The 18433-nt window shown below is 36.8% G+C and overlaps 1 protein-coding gene and 1 long non-coding RNA gene across 2 annotated transcripts; both read right to left on the bottom strand.

Moving 5' to 3' along the window:
* Positions 1-5136: 5136 nt before the first annotated feature.
* Positions 5137-5760, bottom strand: LOC118480329. The gene is made up of 2 exons (XM_035975134.1): positions 5462-5760; positions 5137-5372 (listed from the first exon to the last, which is right to left on the bottom strand). The coding sequence occupies exons 1-2, from the start codon at positions 5748-5750 to the stop codon at positions 5356-5358; spliced, it is 306 nt and encodes a 101-aa protein (XP_035831027.1). The 5' UTR covers positions 5751-5760; the 3' UTR covers positions 5137-5355.
* A 4427-nt stretch (positions 5761-10187) lies between these two features.
* On the bottom strand, positions 10188-11727 carry LOC110866283. The gene is made up of 4 exons (XR_004861973.1): positions 11243-11727; positions 11021-11139; positions 10774-10866; positions 10188-10660 (listed from the first exon to the last, which is right to left on the bottom strand). It is a non-coding gene; the product is annotated as an uncharacterized LOC110866283 (long non-coding RNA).
* Between the last annotated feature and the right edge of the window lie 6706 nt (positions 11728-18433).

Genomic DNA, 18433 nt, shown 5'->3' with positions numbered 1-18433 from the left:
CCGTAGTGGGGATTGATATCACGCCAAAAACAAGTATGGCGCCCTCATAGCGCCGCCAACACCATTACAGCAGGCGTTATGGGGTGGTTTCTCTTCTCCGGTGTTATCTCCTTCGCGGCGTTATGTTCTCCAGCATCTTTCCTTCCACTCACACACATATATATCCATATGTATGTATAACTGAAGGGCTTTATATAACCCCCTTACCACTACACCCTGTTTTGATATAACACCCCATGAAGCCCCTCTCTTACGGATTTCGCCACGCGTCGTATAACGCCCCCAAATGGATTTTATGACTACACATGGTCTAATATCGGGTGGTTTGGGTACTTTTTTGTTGTGATTGGTTCGGGTAGTGTATTTGGGAAATGAATTTCGATTCATGAACCTGAAATGTTTACTGAAGTATGAAGTTGGATGGTGAAGAAAATATTTTCGGGTGGTTTGGGGACATTGGCACAGTTGATTTGGATATTTTACTATTTTGGGTTTAATTTGGTTAAAAAAGAAATGACACACTCATTTATTGGTTTCATTTGGGTAGTTTGGGAGGTTACCCTGCACCTTAAGGATAAAAAATAATAAAGTTAAGTGTCATTTAGGACCCTATGTGGTTTGTTTATTTTTACTATTTTAGGTCAAATTTTAAATTGCACCGTTTTTTCCCTAACATTTTGGAAACGTGTTATTTCAGTTTAAAAAAAAAATATCCACACTTAAAAAATTCAGGTAGTTTAGGGGTAACCACAGTCAAAATTGCAGCTGGCCGGGATCGAACCCGTGACCAGCTGCTTAGAAACAAACGAATTTTACCTCTAAGCTAACTGAATTTTTTAACCGTGGTTATGTTGGGAATCATGGAATCAAAATATTAGCGGAAGCGGTTTATATAATTTACCAAAAGCCGATTATATAAATTTGATTTATTAATCTGATTAATAAATATTCCCAATCAGGATCAAGGTTATACGCGTATAAACAAATAAACAGAATAAACAACCATAGAGGGTTTTAGTAATCAACCTTTGACGACTACACTGGAATTGTAACACGCGGGTTACAACGAATCCTCGCTAGTAGGAAGTTCACAACCGAGCACAAGATACCCGAGAGTAGAACCGGCCAAGAAGGAGGCGGCGGCGATGCTTGGTCGACAGCAAAAGAGTGGCGGCCAAGCTTATAAGGGTGGCTAGGGTTTTGTGTTTTATAAAAGTGTATCTAGGGTTTCCACCTTAAACATCCTTTTATAAAACTCAATCTTACATTAAGGCCCTTTAAGATTATACAATTATAATCCTCTTAATAATAATCTAATTAATATTAAGTCCCTCAGGTTTAAACTATTATTATTTCATAAATAATAATCTACCTACTCGTGAACATATACGATTCGTGTACCAACGTGTAACTCTCCGGATCGTACCGAGTTAGTTACGTTGACTTTAGTTAAGGTCGGACATACATATATCCAATAATCTCCCACTTGGACGATTTTAATTAAATGAGTCAACGTGTGCAGAGTTGGACGCCTAGCTGCATCGCACTGCTCTTAACACGGCATGACACTTTACAGTCGTCAACTAGTTCTTTGCGTTCAAGTAACACTTTACTTAACCAAATACTATAGCCCTGATAATTCTATCAATAAGTCCCTTCTGTATAGAACATTCGTTGATCATAAGACATGGATCATTCATTCTTATATAGTGATCAACCATTCTCTATTCTCGTCTTTAATTCAAAGTGGTCTAACGAACTACTTTTAGTCCGAGCGTGGCCACGCGTTTATTCCAGTTTGAGTTAACGAGGGCGCCAGAATGTCTAAACTTCTAATCCCATAGAAGTACAGAATTCCATCAGCATCATACAACTCCCACTTAACCTTGGATTCCTCCCAACGCTACCCGGATTACTACCCATGTTTCAGGACAGTGTTAGATAACATCAAAGATTGTCCTTGATCAATGTAGTTTAATATGTGCCTAAGGAAAAAGGAGAGATTGAACATATCAATATCAAAACATCTCATGACTTAGATCCATAGAGATCGTTTTGAAGCGAGTCACATCCAATATCATTCCCTAGTGATATCTGTGAATTTTGATTCTCAAACTCTTGAGTTATTCATCTCATGAATACGATCATCTCAATTCACAATAGTCTTACATTCAAATTCATTCCCATGTAATTTGATCGTCTACGGATATTTTAGAATACGCTTATTCAAGGATATAAACATACAAATAACGAACACAGTTACAAAATAATTAAACTTGCATTTAACCAATAAATCAAATAACTATTTCAATGTAACTGTTGTAGTTCAAAATTAAAACACCAATACTAACTACAAATCATGCCCACTGTCTAGCAAATCTAAGCCCTATTTTTTTAGCATGCTCCTCATGTTTAGCTTGAGGTAGAGGCTTAGTAAAGGGGTCAGCCAGATTTAGATCCGTATGAACTTTGCTTATTACGATGTCTCCACGCTCTATTATCTCTCTAATATAGTGGAATTTTCTGAGTATATGCCTTGTGGTTTGATGTGACCTTGGTTCCTTTGCAAGAGCAATGGCACCAGTATTGTCACACAGCATCTCGATTGGTTTCTTTATGCTAGGCACAACGTCGAGATCAGTAATGAACTTCTTCATCCAGGCAGCCTCCTTAGCAGCATCCGATGCAGCATTGTATTCTGATTCACAGGTGGATTGAGCAACCACACTTTGCTTCGAGCTCTTCCAAGTAACAGCCCCACCATTCAGAATGAAAACATGTCCCGTCTGTGATCTTGAATCGTCACGATCAGTCTGGAAACTTGCATCAGTATAACACTTAACTGATAGCTCCTCATCCAGTCCTCCATATATTAAGAACATGTCCTTAGTCCTTCTTAAGTACTTAAGAATGTTCTTCACTGCAGCCTAGTGACTCTCTCCTGGATTCTGTTGATATCTACTCGTCATGCTAAGAGCATACGAGACATCAGGTCTAGTACATAACATGGCGTACATGATGGAACCGATAGCAGAAGCATATGGAACTCTTTCCATTTTCTTCTTTTCCTCTTCGGTCTTAGCACACTGCTCACCATTAAGAATGGTTCCATGTGCCATGGGCAAGAGCCCCCTTTTTGAGTCTTGCATTGAGAAGCGTCGTATGACCTTATCAATATATGTACTTTGACTTAAACCTAATAACCGCTTTGACCTATCTCTATAAATCTTTATTCCTAGAATATAAGCGGCTTCACCAAGATCTTTCATTGCGAAACATTTTCCCAACCAAGCCTTAACTTCTTTTAGCATAGGGATATTGTTTCCAATGATTAGTATGTCATCTACATACAGAATTAGAAAAGTGATATAGCTCCCACTAGATTTCTTGTAAACACACGGTTCATCTTCATTTTTAATGAAGCCAAACTCTTTAATTTTCTGATCAAAACGAAGATTCCAGCTGCGAGATGCTTGCTTCAATCCATAGATGTATTTATTTAACTTTCACACCTTATTAGGATTATTTGGATCGACAAAACCTTCAGGTTGAACCATATAGACATCTTCAAGTAAGTGTCCATTAAGGAACGCGGTCTTGACATCCATTTGCCATATCTCATAGTCATAATATGCAGCAATGTCAAGTAGAATTCTAATAGACTTAAGCATGGCTACTAGCGAGAAAGTTTCCTCATAATCAATTCCTTGAGTTTGAGTGAACCCTTTTGCTACAAGCCTTGCTTTGTAGGTTTGCACATTTCCATCCATGTCGGTCTTCTTCTTGAAGATCCATTTGTTTCCTACAGTCCGACCTTCGGTAGGAAGATCAACCAAATCCCAGACTTGGTTATCATACATGGATTGCATCTCTGCATTCATGGCTTCTTGCCATTTATTGGATTCTGAATCCAACATTGCAGCTTTGTAACTAGCAGGTTCAGCTTCATCAATCATGAAGATATCGTCATACCTTTCAGGGGCACGGCGATCCCTAATACTTCTTCGAACACTTGGTGTTTCTGTTGTTTCTTGAGTCCTCTCAGGCTCAACTTCAACAACTGGATCAGTTACTTCTGGTTCTGTCTGAACAACTGGTTCAGTCTCTTGTGATTCTCGAATTTCTTCAAGATCCACATGGTTTTCTCCAACCCCTCTTGCCAGAAGCTCTTCCTCCAAGAAAGTGCCTCTGCGTTTTGTGAAAATCTTATTTTCAGTGGGGTGGTAGAAAAGGTAACTGATCCTTTTAGCGCATCCGACGAAAACCACTTTTTCGCCTCTGGGATCTAGTTTATCTGAAGATTCTAGAGTGACATAAGCGTTACATCCCCAGACCTTGAGATAAGATACTTTTGGTTTCTTTCCATGCCATATCTCATAAGGTGTTTTGTCAACCTTCTTCGTTGGAGCTATATTCACAAGTTTTGCGGCAGTTTCCAGAGCATAACTCCAAAAGGAGCGTGGGAGGGTTGTTCGAAACATCATTGATCGAACCATATCTAATAGAGTTTGATTTCTCCGTTCAGACACACCATTATGTTGTGGCGTTCCAGGTGGAGTGAGTTGTGAAACTATTCCACAATCTTTTAGATGGTCGATGAACTCCTGACTAAGATATTCACCGCCTCGATCTGATCGAAGCATCTTAATAGTTCTATTGAGCTGATTCTCTACTTCGTTTTGGTACTCCTTGAACTTTTCAAATGTCTCATGTTTATGCTTCATAAGATAAACATAACCATATCTACTGAAATCATTAGTGAATGTAACAAAGTATCTTTTTCCATGTCTTGACATTGTTCTGAATGGACCACATACATCTGTATGTACAAGTCCCAACAGATCATTAGCTCTTTCTCCAACATTTGAAAAAGGTGCTTTTGTTAACTTTCCACTTAAGCATGATTCGCATTTGCCAAACGTTTCTGAACCCTTAGAATCTAAGATTCCTGCGGTTTTAAGTTGTTTAACACGGTTCTCGCTTATGTGACCAAGTCTACAATGCCACATATACGTATCGTTGAAGTCCAACTTATTACGTTTATGGGAGATGTTGTATAATATGTTATTATTTTGGATTTCTATCTCATAGATTCCATTGTTTGGTTTTGCATCAAAGTAAAATACATCATTAAAATAAGCAGAAATAAATTCACCATTAAAATGATAATTGAAACCTTGTCCATGCAAAGCAGAAACCGAAACAATATTTCTAGTAACACTAGGAATAAAATAAACATTGTTCAAAACAAGTTCTAAACCAGAAGGAAGTAAAAGAACATATTCTCCAATCGCCTTCACAGCAACTCTTTGTCCATTGCCAACATGGACCTCCAAGTCGCCTTGTTTCAGTTTCTTAATCTTTCTTAGTCCCTGCAAAGCATTACAAATGTGAAAACCACATCCTGTGTCAAACACCCATGTTTTGCAAGAAAAAGAAAAGATTTCAATAACATATATACCTGAGGACTCTCCTCCTGAAGCCTTGGCTTGCTTCAGTTCAGCTAAATACTTAGCACAGTTCCTCTTCCAGTGCCCAATTTCATTACAATGAAAACACTTGGCATCCTTCTGAGGCTTCTTGTTTCCAACTAATTTGCCTTTGCCCTGATTGCCCTTTTTCTTGGTGTTAGGTTTCTTAACATGACCCTCCTTGATCATCAGCACTGGTGCAGTCTTGCTGGGTATATTCACCTCAGCAGTTTTGAGCATCTGATGCAGTTCTGCAAGTGTCTTCTCCATCCCATTCATATTGTAGTTCATAGTGAAGTGATCATATGACTTAGGTAATGAGTTGAGGATGATATCCCCAGCTAATTCATCACTCAAGGGGGATTCCAGACGAGCCAAGTGATCAACATATGCCTTCATTTTTAGCACATGAGCGCTAACTGATGTACCCTTTTGCATACGAGTGGTTATGAGTGATCTCATCACATCACACCTCTCATGACGAGCCTTCTGTTGGAACATTTCAACCAGGTGCTCATTCATCTCATATGCCATCATGTCATCCATGGTCCTTTGAAGTTCAGGAATCATGGATGCTAACATTAAACATGAGACTTTCATAGAGTCATCAAAGTGCTTTGCATAGTTTCTATATGCAACAGTTTGCTGATTGATGGGTTCATCAGGGACTGATGTTTCAAGAACATACAGTTTGTTCTCCGCCTTGAGAACAATTTTCAAGTTGCGGTGCCAGTCCATGAAGTTGGAGTGGTTCAGTTTGTCCTTCTCTAAGATGGACTTGAGAGAGAATTGGGAGGAATTGTTTTCAGTTGACATCTACAAAATTCAAAATTAATTAATTAGTATTTTATGCTTTTAATATCTTAATTTAATTTTATGACCCAAAAACAAAATTTTAATTAAGATGAGATCCCGATTCATCATATGACAGTGAATTGGCTTAAGCACTATCCACTGGTATGATTATGTAGGTAAACAACGATTGTTAATTGTGTCCACTACACAACTCTCCATTTGGGGTTATCGCTTAAAACGATGTATGTTTAACCCCAACTATGCCCACTTGATGAACAAGTGATGTTTTGTCCTTTACTGTTAACTATAACACCGGCCTATGTTACACAGGAAACGCGATGATTACCTTCTTTCATGATGGACGCCCAGATGCAGGATATAGCACTAACATTTGGGTTCGATTTAGAATGAAGTGTTAACTCGTTAAGGGTGGCATAAAACATCAATTTAAAATTTGGGATTTATTTTAATATTTACAAAAATATTTTGAATAACTCGTAGCATGAGACGAGTTACACAATTATTTATAAAATCCGATTTTACATAATTCGTGATAATAGAAACTCCTTTCCACGCTCGCACGATATAGTTTTAAATACCCTATTAAACTATGTCGGTCGTTTTATCGAGAATGATCTTGTTTTAAATATTAATAAAAACCTTTTATTAATTATACTTTTCAGTTTTATAAAACTTGTTTTAATAAAACCGTTGTCTTGATTGTGAAAATTTTATTTATTTTGGGTTATCTAGATTATTTACAATAAATAAAATACAACCACAAAACACAATAAAAAAACGAATCGAGCCCCTAATAGGTTGGCCGTTTTGTTTTAGCCAGAAACGAAACGAACTAGTCAAAAAGGGTTTCAAAAGCTAATTTTTTAAAGCTCCCACTTGAACCGCGATCTCTATCTTCATGGTACCTGTTCGCCATTTATCTTGATCTTGATCTTAATCTTGTACTCGAAGGATTACAATAATAAATTTGAAAATACAATAAAACCAAATCTATTCTAATCCTATCTATTACATCGGATCCAATATCCGCAACAAAATACAAATCAAAAATACTATTACATCAGATCCAATATCCGAAAAAAATACAAATCAAAATAAAACCATAACCAACACAACCATGACAAAGGTCATAACCTTGGGCTCGATTCACATCACAATCCATAGACAACCAAAAGCTTTTGATCTTTTGTCAAAACAAATAATTTTTGACAAATAAAACATAGATCAAAATTGTAATTTTATCATCTATACGCGTGTAACCGTGGCTCTGATACCACTGTTGGGAATCATGGAATCAAAATATTAGCGGAAGCGGTTTATATAATTTACCAAAAGCCGATTATATAAATTTGATTTATTAATCCGATTAATAAATATTCCCAATCAGGATCAAGGTTATACGCGTATAAACAAATAAACAGAATAAACAACCATAGAGGGTTTTAGTAATCAACCATTGACGATTACACCGGAATTGTAACACGCGGGTTACAACGAATCCTCGCTAGTAGGAAGTTCACAACCGAGCACAAGATACCCGAGAGTAGAACCGGCCAAGAAGGAGGCGACGGCGATGCTTGGTCGACAGCAAAAGAGTGGCGGCCAAGCTTAGGAGGGTGGCTAGGGTTTTGTGTTTTATAAAATGTGTATCTAGGGTTTCCACCTTAAACATCCTTTTATAAAACCCAATCTTACATTAAGGCCATTTAAGATTATACAATTATAATCATCTTAATAATAATCTAATTAATATTAAGTCTCTCAGGTTTAAACAATTATTATTTCATAAATAATAATCTACCTACTCGTGAACATATACGATTCGTGTACCAACGTGTAACTCTTCGGATCGTACCGAGTTAGTTACGTTGACTTTAATTAAGGTTGGACATACATATATCCAACAGGTTATTTTTAGACTGAAATGACACGTTTTCAAAATGTCATGGAGGAAAATGGTGCAATTTTGAAATTTGACCTGAAATGGCAAAAGTGAACAAACCACAGGAACGTAAATGGCACTAAACTCAAAATAATATAATATTTTTGTTTGTATTTGTTCGTTTAATTTTAATTGAATGAAATGATACGAATATTTACTTGAACGAATTCTTTATTTGTTAAAATATATTTTTATTAATGCTGGTTAATTTAGAACAAAATTACATTTTGAAGACATCCCTAGTGAATGAAAGGGCCATCCCCATTGTGTACCAAGCCTCTTTTCAATGGTAATTTTCCAATACAAATGATATTAAAGTTGTAACCCAAGTCACTAATCATGGATCAATTCGTACAACGAATTCTGTATTGTGCTAATCAAAGACCGACACAATGGCAATAGGAGATAGCCAAGCAGTTCTAAAAAAACAGGAAATAGCTAAAAACCAAAGTCTTATCAATGGTTGGGATAGGAAACAGACCTGAATTCAAAAGACAAATCAAACACTTGAAACTCGAACATCTTAGACAGGGTATTTAAGTATGAACTGAGTATGAGAATAGTTTTTTAAAATTCGCATGTATGCGACACAATCACTTGAAACATGCATACCCGTCTCAATAAGAAATCAACAAGTACTTTATGTATGAAATCGTACTTCACATGTCAAAATTTGTGCGAAACGCACTCCTCGTAGACACCTCAGTTGTGTGACAAATGGACATTTGTGGGAAAATAACATTGGAAGAATTTCTTTGTATGATAAGTGTACAACTCAGCTACATGACACATATACATGTGTACACGTATGTCCCGTTGGCGACCATTTATTTATTTGTGCCTCCCGCCTGCGACGATTGATTTCTTTATGCGTCCCAGTGACGGCCGGCCATTGATTTATGTATTTGTCCCGCTGGTGGATTTTAAATCCTTTGTACATCCTAGCGGAGACCATTGATTTCTTTGTATGTCCCGCAGAAAGATGTTAAAATGAATTTATTTTTCCACAAGTCGAGTCCCTAGTGTGTTTTCGCACAAAGTTGACACTTGGAGTATGGTTTTGCCCTAGCCACTAAGAGTACATGTTCAATTTGGGAATTTGGAAAGTCAATGTTTATATTGGAGTACTTGAGAATTAATATGTTTATTTTGGAAATATAAGTTTGGTTTAGTCAAAAATGGGCTCTAACATAGAACGGACTTTAGTTAAAATGAGTCTTTACTAAGAAAAGTATCAAAATTGGTTTACACACTAACTATTTTTTATGGCTAGCGATGGAGGTGGCAGTGGAGCAAGGCAGCGTGGTGTCGCGACGAGCCGACAACCGGTAGGTGGTCGAGACAAAAATTGGTTGTGGACTTGTGGGTGGTGTTAATTTATACGGAACCATTTTAAGTTAACAAGTTTATAAGAATAACTTTTTTTTGACTTGCACATGAACAGAACCAACAATATATAGAAACGGTTGTTGCAATGTCTATAACAATATTAACCTTATTTGTTGCATTATGACGATCACATCTACAACACCATATTATTAATAGGGGTATCATAGTTGTTACTACATGAATCATGTTGCTTGACGGTTTCACATATTCTTGTTAAAATCGTTAGCGAACTTGGAATTACTTGTTCACATCCAAACCATGTTTGAAATAGCAGGTTTACATCTGAACCTGCTACCACTCTTTTAGAAATATAATTAATTAAATAACTTTTTTTTCTGATTCGTTTATTCTGTTTGAAATGATACCGTTTTTGTCCCTACCGATGAACAATATTGGATATGCCACTAAAATACTATTCTTTCTTGAACATATTTCAACTTAAGAGGCATAGAAACACATCTGTACCCCACATTTCACACTCAGTACATGATTTTTTATGCACGAATAAAACGTGAGAAACATAACAATTGAAACATTCAAGACATTATCATTATAATACTAGTGGGTAACCCGCGCGTTGCTGCGGAGTCGATAATAAGGGACAGTAGCATAATTCAAACCTTAAAACGATATAAAAAACATATATAAGTCAATATCATGATCTAGTGTTCTATGTTGTTGTCCAATATCATCTATGACAGTTTCTTTTCCACATGATCTACTGGAAGTTCAATCAGCCCAGCAATAATCAACCTGTATAAGTAATTTTTTTTACTATGAGTGGCATCTTCATAACAAAAAGAACACATCAAATGAAAGCCCTGGCTCTTTTTCGATACGTGCAAATGCTTCTACATTTTGGAATTGTTGGTAAAGCATCCTGCTCAATCATGTAAATAGCTATCCAAAGTGAGGCCAGCTCTTTTGGCCCTTCTTGTCATCCACCAAAAAGTGCTAACTTTAATTTCTTCCGCCACCATGTTGACCGAACTGTTTTTCCGATTGAAAACCTTATTGTTTCGGTGCAGCCAGATGCACCAGGCTGTCATCAAGCAAACAGCATGGATAACATGTTCTCTTTTCTTATAAAAGCCTTGACTAAGACAGTGCCATGAAAAGTTAATAAAGATAGAGTTAAAGTGGGCAGTTGGGTACCTTCCAGAATTTGATTGTTTTTTCAGGTCTGTGTCATATTCAAGTTTAAGCCGGGTTCGACCTCGCGGACACGGCCCCCTTAACAATCCTACACTGGCCTCATTTAAAAAAAAATATTTATTAAGTTGTACACATAAAAATTACACTTAACCGTTTGTCGTGTCACCTTTTTAGGCTCATTTCTTAGTTTAAAAATGTTAAAGTACATCCTTAGTTTAAAAATGGATCAAGAACAGGAGTACTTCACCTCTAAATTTTGACCAAGAGAAGTAGTTGTTGGGTCGGTTGCTACCAACGTGTCTTCACAAAGCTTGATAGCCTTATGTAAATCTTTTAAGGGGCCCCACTTCGGTTGTCGAGGCACTCCTGCAAGTAATCATCAGACATATAATCTTTGTGAGAAAAAAAAGACACATACAGATTAACATATACAAAATAACCCGCGAAACAAGGTTAAGAATAAAAATACCATACTCATCAAGTGGAGCATCGTAATCATAACTTGTCGCAATAAACGGACCTCCGATAGTATGGCCAAAGTTAGTCCCACCATGGTACTGTTACGGGCCATACAGCATACCGATAAATATTAACCATTTTTTAAATTATTAAGGATGATGTACAGGGAGATCACCCAAGTCTTCAAATTTTTACGGCCACCCAAGTATGTATCTAGTTTCGTTCTTGATCCATTTTGCCGCGCGTTGCGACGGGATGAAAAACCCGCTCAATGCATTGTCAGGTGTGGTATATCATTAACTATATAAGTGGGATACACATTTGATCAAAAACAATAAGGTTACAACAGTACGTACCTTGTAAGCCAGTTGCTTTCTGGGAGCTTTTCCACCTGTAGACTTGCGAGCGGTTTGCATCCAAACCATGTTTGAAATAGCAGGTTTACATCTGAACCTGCTACCACTCTTTTAGAAATATAATTAATTAAATAACTTTTTTTTCTGATTCGTTTATTCTGTTTGAAATGATACCGTTTTTGTCCCTACCGATGAACAATATTGGATATGCCACTAAAATACTATTCTTTCTTGAACATATTTCAACTTAAGAGGCATAGAAACACATCTGTACCCCACATTTCACACTCAGTACATGATTTTTTATGCACGAATAAAACGTGAGAAACATAACAATTGAAACATTCAAGACATTATCATTATAATATTACAAGAATTAACACAAGATTAGTGCTAAAACTTTAAGAACTTTAGAAATGTTATAAGAGAAAGAAGAAGAGAATTGTATAACTTATGAAAGTGTATACATGAGGTGCCTTTTTTCTTCTAACTTGAGGTAGTATTTATACTAAAAAGATTAACTATTTGGTAGACAAGGTTAACTATTTGGTAGACAAGATTAACTATTTAGTAGACAAAGTTATCCCTAAGTTTGACAAAGAGTTCATCCACTTGCTTGGTAAATCTAGAGGTAAATCTTGATCTTCATGGGAAATGTTTAATAATATTCATAACACTCCCCCTTGGATGACACTTTGCAAACTTCGGGGTCTTTAAGTACCGCCTCATTAAAAGCCTTGCTAAAGAAAAACCCAGTGGGAAAAAACCTTAGCTAAGGGAAAAAGAGTGAAGTCTATAGCTCCCCCTCAAGTTTGCAATTTGTAAGGAATCACATTCTCCATACATGACGCATGCCAATGTCATGAACATGTTTCCTGAAAGTTGTTGTAGGTAGTGCTTTTGTGAAAAGATCGGCTGAATTGTTGCTGGATTGGACATATCTCATCTCGACCTAATTGTCTTTAATAAGGTCTCGAGTATATGCAAAGAATCTTGGTGGTATATGTTTTGTTCTCTCACTTTTGATATACCCTTCTTTCATTTGAGAGACACAAGCGGCATTATCTTCGTGAATAGGAGTTGGACTTCGATCTTTCTCTAGCCCACAAGAAGTCACTATGTGTTGTACATAGATCTTAGCCATACACATTCTCTTGAAGCTTCATGTAGTGCAATGACTTCAACATGATTTGAGGATGTTACGACAAGTGTTTGTTTCTGAGAACGCCATGAAATCGCAGTTCCTCCATTCATAAATACATATCCAGTTTGAGATTTTGCTTTATGAGGATCAGATAAATAACATGCATCTGCATAACCAACTAACCCTTATTTTGAATCGTCAGGATAAAACAAGCCTAAATCAACAGTACCTCGAAGGTATCGAAAAATATGTTTAATCCAATTCCAGTGCCTTTTAGTAGGAGCTGAACTAAATCTTGCCAACAAGTTCACTGCAAAAGAAATGTCAGGTCTCGTACAATTTGTAAGATACATAAGTGCTCCAATTGCACTGAGGTATGGTACTTCTGGACTAAGAACTTCTTCGTTGTCCTCACAAGGACGAAATGGATCATTTTCGACATTAAGTGACCTAACGACCATTGGAGTGCTTAAAGGATTTGCCTTCTCCATATTGAAACTTTTCAACAGCTTTTCAGTATAATTCGTTTGATGCACAAGTATTCCATTGCTCATATGTTCAATTTGTAAACCAAGACAATATTTGGTTTTTCCAAGGTCTTTCATTTCAAATTCTTTCTTTAAAAGAATAATTGCTTCATGAATTTCTTTTTGCGTCCCAATTATATTTAGGTCATCAACATATACAACTATGATCACATATCCTGATGTTGTCTTCTTAATAAAGACACATGGACATATAAGATTATTTGTATAACCTTTACTTGTCAAATACTCGCTCAAACGATTATACCACATCCTTCCAGATTGTTTCAACCCATATAAAGATCTTTGTAATTTGATCGAGTACATTTCTTTGGGTTTTAAACTTAACGCTTCAGGGAGTTTAAATCCTTCAGGAACTTTCATATAGATGTCACTATCAAGTGATCCATACAAGTAAGCTGTAACAACATCCATAAGACGCATTTCTAACTTTTTAGAAACTGCTAAGCTCATTAAGTATCTAAAGGTTATTGTGTCACACCCCCAAAACACCACTTGCGGAAACACCACGGGACGTGTGACGTACCAGGATCTAGCCACCAGTCACATTGAACCCATAACAATATTTTAAATAAAAACTTTCATTCATTAACATTAAGTGTTACAAAACGTTTGATGTAATTCATTGTATACAGCGAAAGCATAAATCAATTGTTAAATGTTCCATAAACCATATGTACGAAAACCATTAGACTTGACTTGTGATTCCTTGTATCTCAACCCATGACCACTCCAGCATCCCAGACAGCAAGTCCCAACAACATGTACCTAAAGGCCTGCAAGCATGCAGAAAAACGTGTATCAGACAACGCTGGTGAGTTCACTGATTGTTAAACCGTTCGTTACCAATTACTGATTCATGTTATGTTATGCTGTGTTATGTTGATAATAACTTGATACCGCAGACGACCCTTTTTGCCCTTCTCCAATGCTCTATCAAACATTGGTCATGATTTAAAGTTATTAGTTCATGCCCGTCCTATCCAGGTACGTCGTGAGGGTGCCAAACCTAATAGCGCTATCAACTAATAACCCCGTTGCCCTACAAGCAACAACCTGGTAGTATGATGGGACTTAAGTGATAAAAGTGAGTGTATTATCCAACATCAACATTTACTGAAAACCGATGCATATCCCCTGCAAGGATAACGTTTATGAAATCCGCCTCACATCCCCTACAAGGATGTGGGTATTTGAAAACCGCCTCATATCCCCTACAAGGATATGGGTTTATGAAAATCCGTTTACAAGTTTTGTCAGTTTGATTGTCCCCACCGGACGCATGCTTGTTTTGAGAGAAGTGAACTCACCTTGGTTTGCTCGGTATGATTAGTTACTTGTTCTCAGTTAATCAGTCAAAGCCTATGATGTTTATGTACACGAAATCAGTTTACGTTCACGTTGTTCACGTATGTTCATAGTGTGTATTCGTAGCAAGGATTATCGCAAAACAAATCACGATCATTCATAACACATGTAACAGATAAGTTCACTACTCACATGCACGTTTCACAATAGTACTTAACAGTTAAGTAAGCTATTCATCATAAGCAAGTCATGTTTCCTCAATCATAATTAACATCATTAACAGGTAGATAATCATTCAATTTTCATACACATGATAAACCACAGTCTGTTGATGAGGTTCCATCCTAACGACGAAACTCTAGAGCGACGAAACATCAAGGTTTTTCGTCGGCAAGGAGGTGACGAAATACTAAGGGTATTTCGTCGACATGATGGGTGACGAAATCCTAAGGTATTTTGTCGATGGGGTAGTTTCATGGGGAGGGTCTTTCGTCGCTGCATCTCAACAGAGGGTTATGATTACCCTAATTCCTTATGAGATATCAACACTAATCATAACAGCAAATTCAACAACTCTAGTGCTCATCAGATCCTAGATTAAAGGTAAACACATTGAATACTCGATCTTTAATCTCATGTCATCAACTTACCCTAATAGCCATTATCGAAACCATGATTATCATATAACATCAATTACAACACATTGCCCCTAAACTCCAATCATCAACTTATAATTAACCCCATCTTCATGATTTATTTTAAATCAATCAAAGGTAAGTGTAACTCAAGATTTGTACCTCATATTGAAACATCTATATTTAAGTTATAATACAAAATCATTGGTTATCAAATTAATCACCCCTCATATAATCATCAACAATACAGTAGCACTCTAATCTTCAATATTATACAACCCTAATCCTCGATTAACGAGAACACTAGCAGATTATATCCAATCTAAATATACATACGAGACATTAATAAGTTGCACCCATATTGAGCTAAACAATCACATGTCCACTGACAATTCTCATGCAAACTTGAAACAAAATGGCCGACAACATGAAGTGATCATTATCCAAATTGGCTGCACTTTCAAGACATATCACATGTACTAATATTATAGGATATTAGGCCAACATGTAGGATCGTGCAACTGACCCAAACGAGTTATTCAGAGAGGTTCTGATCTATTTCAGGTGCGGAAAACAAGAAATAGACTTAGTAACAGCTTGATCTTCACTTAAAACACTGATTGTATTGATCTGACGTTGTTTACATTCAATCCTCACACCGGCAGCACTTCGGCATGGAATACAAGGGACTGTTACTGATTTCGCTCTAAAGTAACCTATATATACGGTTCTGATTTCGCCCGAAACAACACCTTGACACTTGGGGCGGAATCAGAAACATGTAATTCCGGGCGAAATCACATACATGTGATTTCGGGCGGAATCACCTTCAAGTGTAGCTAGGAGCGAAATCAGCCTCTAACACTCTAAACTTTCCTATTTTCTCGAATAACGTGCCCTGATCTATAGAGTATAGTCTAAGACTCGATACAAGACTAAGTCGACAGATGCATGCACCAACAGACTCCCCCTCAGATGTTGACGAGTTGTAAGTGTCGAGTCTTCTCAAACTTCAGCCTTAATCAGTCTCTGGGGCTTCACTCTCTCATCTCATCTTCAGATTGTCTTCAGACTCCCCTTTGCGATATGCTGGCATTCCTCTAGTTCTTCAGCATCATCTGCTTCAGGATCGTTGTTTGGCTTTCACAGATACATGATCGTTATCCTGGCTCAAGCTTTGTCCATAGAATAGAAACCTGACATATGCTCTATCCACAGAGTCCTCAGGTATCTGAATCTGGCTCTCAAAAGCTTCTCAGAATCGAATGACCTGGCTCTTCAGAAGATTGTTCCAAGATCGAAACTTGGCTCTAATTCTGCTCAGTATCAATAATCCAGCTCATACTTACCCTGCATAAACTCTACCTCAAAGTAAGTTTTACACATTTAACAATTTAGAATATATGCACTAACCTTGACTCTCCCTCAGATCAAACAAAGAATTTTTGATGAACCAATTGAAGGATTAGATTTTGAAAACATTTAATTTCAAAATACATACTCCCCCTCAAATTTTGCTCATCATGTTTAGCACTCGAAATTTTGAAAATAAGCTTTTCAATACCAGTTGTCGAAAATCTTTTTGATTTTTTCAAAAGTTTACGCTAAAACACACTGAAAATCTTTTTGGATTTTGAAAAATAAAGAAAATAAAGACTCCAATTGTAGAAATAAAGAAATGCAGAAATGAAATATTTACACACAATATTTTTGCGAGTTTGTGTAAGAGGATCATATCAGTTTGTGAGACGAGTCACTAACACCGTTAAGCTTCATTTCATTTTAAGTTCTAAACAATTCACCTAGATTGTCAGTATACCGGTCCATTTAAATTTTCACACAAAGTTCAATTGCTTCGAGATACGATATTGATGTCTTAAGCACTTGAACTTATCCGTGTATCCCACTACTTGAATATACTCCCGTATCCAGATCCCAATATTCAGTCTTACAGGTGAATATACCACATATGATATCTGTAAAGGGGTTAGGTGCGAGGGCCGTGAGAGCTCAGGTCGATAGTTCCGTATACGCAGAGAGATGACGGCTTTGACTTTAGGTGTGTCCCCTTTAGAGGATCTTTTGTTTCAACAGCAATGACTATCAATTTTATTGTTTAATCAACTTGCTGAGGGCGAGCTTATATTTCAAAGCATTTGCAGAAAGTATTATCCGGGGACTAGGTCAGTATTTCCATATAGCAGAAGTCCCGGGATAATACCCCAGATATCACTGAGTATAAAGACCTAGTATCTTAGAATAAGGGACCTTTCAAACAAGATTTCAGGGGTTACCTATATATCCAAGAAGTTGTTACCCACAAAATAAGCAAGTTTGAATTTTTAAGTTTATATCTCGTCACAATTTACTAAATGTGCAAAAACCTACTGGCATATCCATAGCGAGATTGTTTATCACATTTTTTATTCCAATTCTTTAGCATGTTGTGACAGTCCACTGATGTACTATCATTTCCTCTTTTCACAACAAAAATCAATTTTGATTTTATAATGTTTTTGGATTTTTCAAATTTTCTAATGTTTTTGGATTTTCTGAATTTTCTACTCCCCCTAAAATGCAAACACATATTAAAGGAAATTTGAAAACTATCTAAGCTCTTGACCCAATTATAGAAAACTCAAAACAAACTGTACAAATAAAGTGACAACCGATATCGAATCGCATCAAATCGCCATTCACTTGGCATAAACAATCAGAACTCCCCCTTTCAACAAACTATTTTCTCATTAGGATTTCAAAACACTTAAGTTTGTTTTAATCAAAATGATTTTTCCGGAAAATAAGTTTGCTATAACCACTTGTAGATTCACTTGTAAGTTAGGGGTATGGTTCATCATATTGTTCATCAATCACTTGTAGTAGATCAAGTACAAATTAATGTCCCTGATTTACTGATGTGTGTAAAATGCAACATATAAAACACATCAATTAAGGCATAAAACTAACCCTTTTTAAGTACTAATGTTGGAAAAAGAGTGTTTTTGTCTTCCTTTTGTATTTTCAGGATGAAATGAGCTCAAAATCACAAAAGAAGCAAAAAGACCACTAATTCTACCATAAATACAAGAAAAGGAACAAAAGTAAACTGCCCGGACCCTCAACGGCACCTCCCAAGACAAAGAGAAGAGAACAGAAGTCTGAACACGCCCCGTGTCCAGTGAACACGGGGGCGTGCCCAGGAAGCAGCAGAAA

The sequence above is a fragment of the Helianthus annuus genome, chromosome 7 (genome assembly GCF_002127325.2).
Source record: "Helianthus annuus cultivar XRQ/B chromosome 7, HanXRQr2.0-SUNRISE, whole genome shotgun sequence".
Taxonomy (NCBI): Eukaryota; Viridiplantae; Streptophyta; class Magnoliopsida; order Asterales; family Asteraceae; genus Helianthus; species Helianthus annuus.
The sequence above is the reverse complement of the archived record's forward strand: the minus strand, read 5'-3'. Positions and strand labels throughout refer to the sequence as shown.